Source organism: Cebus imitator, unplaced genomic scaffold (genome assembly GCF_001604975.1).
Source record: "Cebus imitator isolate Cc_AM_T3 unplaced genomic scaffold, Cebus_imitator-1.0 Scaffold223, whole genome shotgun sequence".
Classification (NCBI taxonomy): Eukaryota; Metazoa; Chordata; class Mammalia; order Primates; family Cebidae; genus Cebus; species Cebus imitator.
The window spans coordinates 568,022-574,880 of record NW_016107538.1 but is presented as its reverse complement, the minus strand read 5'-3'; the positions used below and the strand labels follow the sequence as shown (position 1 = coordinate 574,880).

The 6,859-nt window shown below is 54.7% G+C and overlaps 2 protein-coding genes across 3 annotated transcripts; one reads left to right on the top strand and one right to left on the bottom strand.

The window, feature by feature from the left end:
• Nucleotides 1-745: 745 nt before the first annotated feature.
• VMO1 (vitelline membrane outer layer 1 homolog) lies at nt 746-2,453 on the bottom strand. The gene is made up of 3 exons (XM_017496787.2): nt 1,627-2,453; nt 1,406-1,521; nt 746-1,117 (listed from the first exon to the last, which is right to left on the bottom strand). The coding sequence occupies exons 1-3, from the start codon at nt 1,828-1,830 to the stop codon at nt 820-822; spliced, it is 618 nt and encodes a 205-aa protein (XP_017352276.1). The 5' UTR covers nt 1,831-2,453; the 3' UTR covers nt 746-819.
• Nucleotides 2,454-4,583: 2,130 nt separating this feature from the next.
• On the top strand, nt 4,584-6,589 carry GLTPD2 (glycolipid transfer protein domain containing 2). Of its 2 annotated transcripts, none has more exons than XM_017496782.2 (4): nt 4,584-5,138; nt 5,246-5,310; nt 5,530-5,696; nt 5,819-6,589. In XM_017496782.2, exons 1-4 carry the CDS (start codon nt 5,033-5,035, stop codon nt 6,312-6,314), a joined length of 834 nt encoding a protein of 277 aa, XP_017352271.1. In that variant the 5' UTR covers nt 4,584-5,032; the 3' UTR covers nt 6,315-6,589. The 2 variants fall into 2 exon arrangements, with proteins under 2 accessions (XP_017352271.1, XP_017352270.1); XM_017496781.2 differs by having other exon boundaries at nt 5,777-6,589.
• Nucleotides 6,590-6,859: the final 270 nt, after the last annotated feature.

The window sequence follows — 6,859 nt, the reverse complement described above, 5'->3', positions numbered from 1 at the left end:
AAAAAAAAAAAAAAAAAAAAAAAAAAAAAAAAAAAAAAAAGAAAAAGAAAAAGAAAGAAAGAAAAGGAAAAGAAAATGTGAAAGGATAAAACCTGACAAACATATATGATTGAGAGAGGTCATGTATCCAGATCGAGACAAAGTTCCCTGGGGATTAGATAGAGAATATAGAAGCAGGTCCTCCCTGAATCCCAGAGGTGCCCGGAGCTTGAACTTAGTAAGATTTTTAGGTGGCCAGGTGTGGTGGCTCACACCTGTAATCCCAGCACTTTGGGAGGCTGAGGAGGGCAGAACACCTGAGGTCAGGAGTTTGAGACCAGCCTGGCCAACATGGGGAAACCCTATCTCTACTAAAAATACAAAAATTAACCAGGCATAGTGGCGGGCACCTATAGTCCCAGCTACTCAGGAGGCTGAGGCAGGAGAATCACTTGAACCCAGGAGGGGGAGGTTGCGGTGAGCCGAGATCGCGCCATTGCACTCCAGCCTGGGTAACAAGAGTGAACCTCCGTCTCAGAAAAAAACAGAAAAGAAAAAAAGAAGAAGAAAAGAGAAAAAGCCAGACTTCCATCACGTATGTGATAATTATGTGTTTAAGTGCGTTTTTCTGGACTACCAGTCCGTAACTTTCAGCAACCTAACGTGGACCCCTGAGATCAAACCCCAATGTATGCCTCGCCCAATGCTAGGTTAGAAGGGAAAGAGGAAACTCAATTCTCAATCTCCAAAACAGGTGAGACCAAAGTCAACTCGAAGAAGCTTTAATAGCAGGAGGTGGGACTAGCCTCCTGGCCCAGGAGAGAGTGGCAGTGGCCACGCTCAACTGCGGCAGCAGAAAAATCGCACATCGTTCAGTGCAGTGTCATCGCTGGGGCCTCGAGGCCCCTCGATCTTGGTCTGCAGGCTGCACACACCCTTGGGGCAAGGGGAACTCCAGTTTCCAAAGTCTCCCCAGCTCAGTCCAGGCCCCTGCAGTTCCTCGCCGTCTGAACAGCGGAAGCGCACGTTGTTCGCTGCTGTGTCGTCACCGTAGGGGTGAGGTGCCTCCACGCGAAACGAGAAAGCCACCAGGTAGCTGCCGCCCGTACACCACAGCGGCTCACTCCACTCACCCCACCTGCAAGGGAAAGGGAGATGTGCTGGCTCTGCGGGCGCCCCCATTCACCAAACCCTTGAGACTTTCCAAGTCACGTGCTTTCTACATGACCTGGTGGGCTGGCTCTAGCTCCCTGAACTCCGCCGAGAAGCGGAGGAGAGGTCTTCCATGCACCCCCAGCCCAGGTCTATATTGGACTATACTGCCCCGTAGCTCTGGAGGAGCCAACCTGCCTGTTGTGACAGAATATGTCAGAGAGGGTAAAGGACATACCATCACCCAGGGGGATCCTTGATCCCTGTGCCCCACCTTCCAGACTTGGACTCTATTGCGTGCGCGTTTCCTAGGACGTTCCCGCACGCACAGTGCAGCCTGATCCCATTCAATGCAGTGTCGTCGCCAGGACCACCTTGGGGAGGCTCCACCTGGGTATCGAGGAGAGGAGCAAGGACGAGTCACGGAATTGCCATCCTTGGCTGGGTAGTCCCAAGTATCTGTGCCCTCTCCAGGACCTAGGCCTGAGCTCCAACCTTAAGCGAGAACCCGCTGGCGATGAATCCTTGAGGACACATCTCAGGCCAGGCCCAGTCGCCCCAGGGACCTCCGTTGGTCACTTCTATGACCGCCGTGTAGCCGTTCTGCTCATCTGCCTGTGCACACGTGAAACACGTCGCCTGCAGAAGCAGCAGTAGCAGCAGCAGCAATAGCAGTTTGGCTCTGGCACCCAGCTCCATCCTGCAGCCTCTGTGAATCAGGCTTCCTAAGCAGATTTATATCAGTTTGGCCCTTGCAAGGGCTCCGATTGCGGAACAGCCTCTCAGATTAAGTGAAACGCAAAACTAATCCACTCCCGGAACCCAGCAGATTCGATTTCCTGCTCCCAGAGGCAAAGGTTCCCAGAGCTAGTGAAGAAGGGGCAGTGAGAGAGGGTGAATTGAAATAACCATCACCTACTGAACCTTTACTATAGGCTATGAATTATGCTTAGCGCTTTGTAGACGTATTTTATTTAACCCTCATAACAATTTTAGGAGGTGAGAATTACTCTTCTTATTTTGTAGATGAGGGAAATGGCAAGCGATTTGCCTTAGGTTCACAGCCAAGAAAGCTGGGAAATAGTCCAGGAGTGGGAGCGGAGACCAGGGCTAGGGATGGAAGTGATCTCACAGGAGTCCCACCAGGGCAGGATGGGTCAAGAGCAACCCAGAGACCTCCAGGATGTGAGGGGATATCAGAGTGAGGACAGGGCAAGAATCCACCAACTGGAGAAGCTGAGAAATCTCCTGTCAGCTCAAAGTCTCCTCTGAGAGGTCTTCTTAGAGATCTGGGCCCTACCTAACACCTTAAGAATCCAGAACACCCTTGCCCACCTTAGAACCTTAAAAGAAGATATATACAAATAGGAACTTTTTTTTTTTTTTAAGATGAGGTTTCACCATTATGGCCAGGCTGGTCTTGAACTCCTGACCTCAGGTGATCCTCCCACCTTGACCTCCCAAAGTGCTACGATTACAGGCATGAGTCACCTTGCCCAGCCGGAATTGTTTCTTTCTTTCTCTCTCCTTCCTTCCTTCCTTCCTTCCTTTTTCTTTCTTTCTCTTTCTCCTTTCTTTCTTTTCTTTCTTTCTCTTTGAGATGGAGTCTTGCTCTGTCACCAGGAATACAGTGGTGTGATCTCAATTCACTGCAACCTCTGCCTCCCAGGTTCAAGTGATTCTTCTGGCTTAGCCTCCCAAGTAGTTGGGACTACAGCCACATGCCACCACACCCGGCTAACTTTTTGTATTTTTAGTAGACAGAGGGTTTCACCATGTTGGGCAGGATGGTCTCAGTGTCTTGACCTCCTGATCAGCCTGCCTCGGCCTCCCAAAGTGCTGGAATTACAGGCATGAGGCACTGGGCCTGGCCTAACAAATAATTTTAAAAAGTTTGGGGACAGGAAACTAAGAACCCCTAAGAAGATAATGCTCTTTCTTCCATTACTTTTTGTATCCTGGTATCCTTTCCCTGAATGCCTTTCCCCTTGTGACCACCGGGTGGACTCCTAATTTGCAAAACAAAAAGCAAAAAAGCCTGGCTAAGTATGGTTTCGTTTTTGTTGTTGTTGTTGTTGTTCATTTGTTTAGGGGGAGTTTTTGCTCTTGTTGCCCAGGCTGGAGTGCAATGGCGCCATCTTGGCTCACCGCAACCTCTGCCTCCCGGGTTAAAGTGATTCTCCTCCTCAGCCTCCTGAGTAGCTGGGATTACAGGCATGTGCCACCATGACCAGCTAATTTTGTATTTTTTTTGTAGAGATGGGGTTTCTGCATGTTGGTCAGCCTAGTCTTGAACTCCTGACCTCAGGTGATCTGCCCACCTCGGCCTCCTAAAGTGCTGGAATTACAGGCATGAGCCACGGAGCCTGACCGGTTTGTTTTGAGATGAAGTCTCTGTCACCCAGACTGGAGTTGCAGTAACCCCATCTCGGGTCACTGCAACCTCCACCTCCCAGGTTCAAGTGATTCTCCTGCATCAACCTCCTGAGTAGCTGGGATTACAGACATGCACCACAACACCCGGCTAATTTTTATATTTTTTATTGAGAAGGTGTTTCGCCTTGATGGCCAGACTGCTCTCGAACTCCTGATCCCAGGTGATCCGCCCACCTCAGCCTCCCAAAGTGCTGGAATTACAGGTGTGAGCCACTGTGTCTGGCCTAAAAAAGCCTGGCTGAATGTGTTAGGGAGCCACAACCCCTGATTTACCTGCCCTCATACAGACTCCTTTGTTTATTCAATACCTATTTATTTAGCAATAATGTGTTTTGGCTTAAGCAATATTCCAAGTGCTGTAAGCAACCGAGAAAAACAAGGCCACCGTCATCAAAGCTCACATTCCAGTGGGAGAGACAGAGGATCAAGTCTCCCCCAGTGGACCTTGAGCTCTGTGAAGGCACTTTTGTATTCTCGAAGCCCAGTACCTGCGGAAGTACTTAATAAAAGTTGGTGCAATTAACGATTGAAGAGCCAGTCTGGAGTTTTGAAAATTAAACCACAAAAATGTAAAAGGATAAAGCCTGATGTATGCATATGAGCGAGAGAGGTCATGTATCCAGATCAGGACAAAGTCCCCTGGGGATAAGATAGAGAATTTTGAAGTGGGTGTTCTCTGGATCCCAGAGGCACCCGGTGCTTGAACTTAAGATTTACAGGTGGCCGGGCGCCTGTAATCCCAGTACTTTGGCAGGCCGAGGCGGGTGGATCACCTGAGTTCAGGAGTTCAAAACCAGCCTGGCCAACATGATGAAGCCCCGTCTCTACTAAAAATACAAAAACTAGCAGGTGTGGTGGTGCATGACTGTAATCCCAGCTACTTGTGAGGCTAAGGCAGAATTGCTTGAACCTGGAAGCAACGGTTGCAGTGAGCTGAGATCACCGCCACTGTACTCCAGGCTGGGCAACAAGAGTGAAATTCCGTTTCAAAAAAAAAGATTTATAGGGCAATTGTGGTCAGCTTTTCCATTTAGCGTTTTCTCATACGTTAACATTTAATCCTCACATGAGGCCTGCAAACTACCTATTATCATCCTCAATTTACAGTGGAGGGAACTCAAGCCCAGAGTGAATTCAGGGCCCATGCCACTGCTCAGCAGGGGAGCTGTTCTGACCCTGCCTCTCTTCCCAATACTTAGAGTGCCTGTTACTATAATTGGCCCTACAGGGAAGGGAAATGCACAGATCTGTCACTGCCGTCGAATCCCCCAAATTCCCTTCATTCGGTTCCTGGCACCCAGAGTAGCCGCCCTTTGGGGCGAAGGGCATTGGAGAAGGGGGCCTTAGCGGGTTAATTATTAACCCTTTGCTCCTCACGGCACCGCGGACTTCTCTTCCCTCCTGGAGGCGGAGGGACACGGACAAGCTAGGGGTTGGTGAGGGGGCGGCGGCGCCAGCCGCAGCCATGGGGGTGGCGGTGCGGCCCACGGCCCCGCGGTGCTGCTTCCGCCTCTCAATTCCTCTCGTTATTTTCGCGCTGCTGCTGCTTTATCTCAGTGCTCGGAGCCTCGGTGAGCTGCCCCTTCCCTCACCTGCTCCGGGAGGAACCCCGGGGTCCAGGCCCTCACGACTCATGCCCCTGTCTCCAGCCCTCACCACTCTGCTTCTCCTCTGCCAGGCGGCCGCTCAGGCTGCGGACTCGTGGCACAGGCCTGCGTTCCAGGGGGAACGGCGCCCTTCCAGGTACGCTCCGCGCAGAGCCGGGCGCGGGCGCTCCAGAAGGGACCCGAACAGGGGGGCGTGTAGCCAGAATGAGGGTACGGTGAAGGGCTGGTCCGACCCCAGTCTCCCCTCTCCCGTCGGAAGCTGAGCGCACAGGAGGAGGGACACCGGCTAAACCTACGGAACAACGTCTTCGAGGCGGAATCGGCTCCCACTCTTCCCATCGTGTCTCCCCACCAGGTCCGGCAGGAGTCGGGACCCCTGGAGGCCCCGGAGAGGAAAGAGCCTCCGTGCCTGGGCCCTCGGGGGATGTTGGGCCGCATGATGAGGCCGTTCCACGCCAGTCTGAACCCTGAAGGGGATGTGGGGCTGTCGCCGTACCTGGCGGGATGGAGGGCACTCGTCGAGTGAGTGGCCTCCCACCCCCCAGCCGGTCCTGGCCTCCTTGGCGGCTCCATCGCCCTCTTTCAACTGGTCTCGCCCACAGGTTCCTGACTCCCCTTGGCTCTGTCTTCGCCTTCGCCTCTAGGGAGGCCTTCACCACGGTGACGGCCCTGGAGGCTCGAGTGCACGGCCCGGACGCGGAGCACTACTTGTCTCTGGTGACCATGGCGGCGTGGGAGCGGCGGGCGGGACTGCTGGAGCGGCCGGGGGAGGCCCCCCGGGACCCGGCCCGGAGCTCGGGCTCTCGCACGCTGCTCCTCCTGCACCGCGCGCTGCGCTGGTCCCAGCTTTGCCTCCACCGGGTGGCGACCGGCGCGCTGGGAGGCCCGGACGCCGGTGCGCAGTGCAGCGACGCCTACGGCGCGGCCCTGGGCCCGCACCACCCCTGGCTGGTCCGTCAAGCCGCCCGCCTCGCCTTCCTCGCCTTCCCGGGTCGCCGCCGCCTGCTGGAGCTGGCATGCCCGGGAACCACCGAGGCGGAGGCGCGCGCCGCGCTGGCCCGAGCTGCGGGCACCCTGGAGGATGTCTACAACCGCACCCAGGGCCTGCTGGCCGAGCGCAGCCTGCTCCAGCTGGCCTAGGGCGGTGGCTGCGGACACCGGCGGGCACGGACCGGACCGCCCGGGGTGGGGCCGCGCAGCCCGGGATCTGCCCCGCAGCCCGCGCCGCGGCCGCCTCCGAATCCCGCCTCTTCCGTGACGTCGCTGCGGTGAGGGGTGTCCGGGCAGGGAAGGGGATTGAGCTCACTATGTCCGCAGTCTCGGGAAGTTGGGAGGAGCTGTGAGGAATAAAAAGCATGATTTGGCAGCGTCGACTTAGGGCGTTTTGTGTGATGACGATTAGCGCTCAAGGGAAATAGAAAACGAACGTCAGAAGATGTGTCATCCCCGTTCCCGGCAGCCGAGAGACTCACCCTCCCCCGGCCTATCGCAACCACTCCCGGGGCTCTGGTTGCCAACCACGCGTTGAGTCTCCAGCCCAGACTTGTCCCTGAGCGTCAGCCCTCTGCAGCATACAGCAAGCATCCTGCACACTTCACAGATGCTGCAAATGCAACACGGGTCCCACCACCATCCCGCTAAGAACTGCGCCGCCTCCTGTGTTCCGTCTTTTTTTTTTTTTTTTT

Bases quoted from the DNA above. Each gene is read 5' to 3' on its own strand.
- VMO1 (XM_017496787.2), bottom strand. From the start codon at position 1,830: ATGGAGCTGGGTGCCAGAGCCAAACTGCTATTGCTGCTGCTGCTACTG. The intron at 1,522-1,626 runs GTTGGAGCTCAG...CTCGATACCCAG, and splicing joins CCAGCGGGTTCTCGCTTAAG to GTGGAGCCTCCCCAAGGTGG. The intron at 1,118-1,405 runs GTGGGGCACAGG...TTTCCCTTGCAG, and splicing joins ATAGAGTCCAAGTCTGGAAG to GTGGGGTGAGTGGAGTGAGC.
- GLTPD2 (XM_017496781.2), top strand. From the start codon at position 5,033: ATGGGGGTGGCGGTGCGGCCCACGGCCCCGCGGTGCTGCTTCCGCCTC. The intron at 5,139-5,245 runs GTGAGCTGCCCC...CTCCTCTGCCAG, and splicing joins TCTCAGTGCTCGGAGCCTCG to GCGGCCGCTCAGGCTGCGGA. The intron at 5,697-5,776 runs GTGAGTGGCCTC...TCTCGCCCACAG, and splicing joins GGATGGAGGGCACTCGTCGA to GTTCCTGACTCCCCTTGGCT.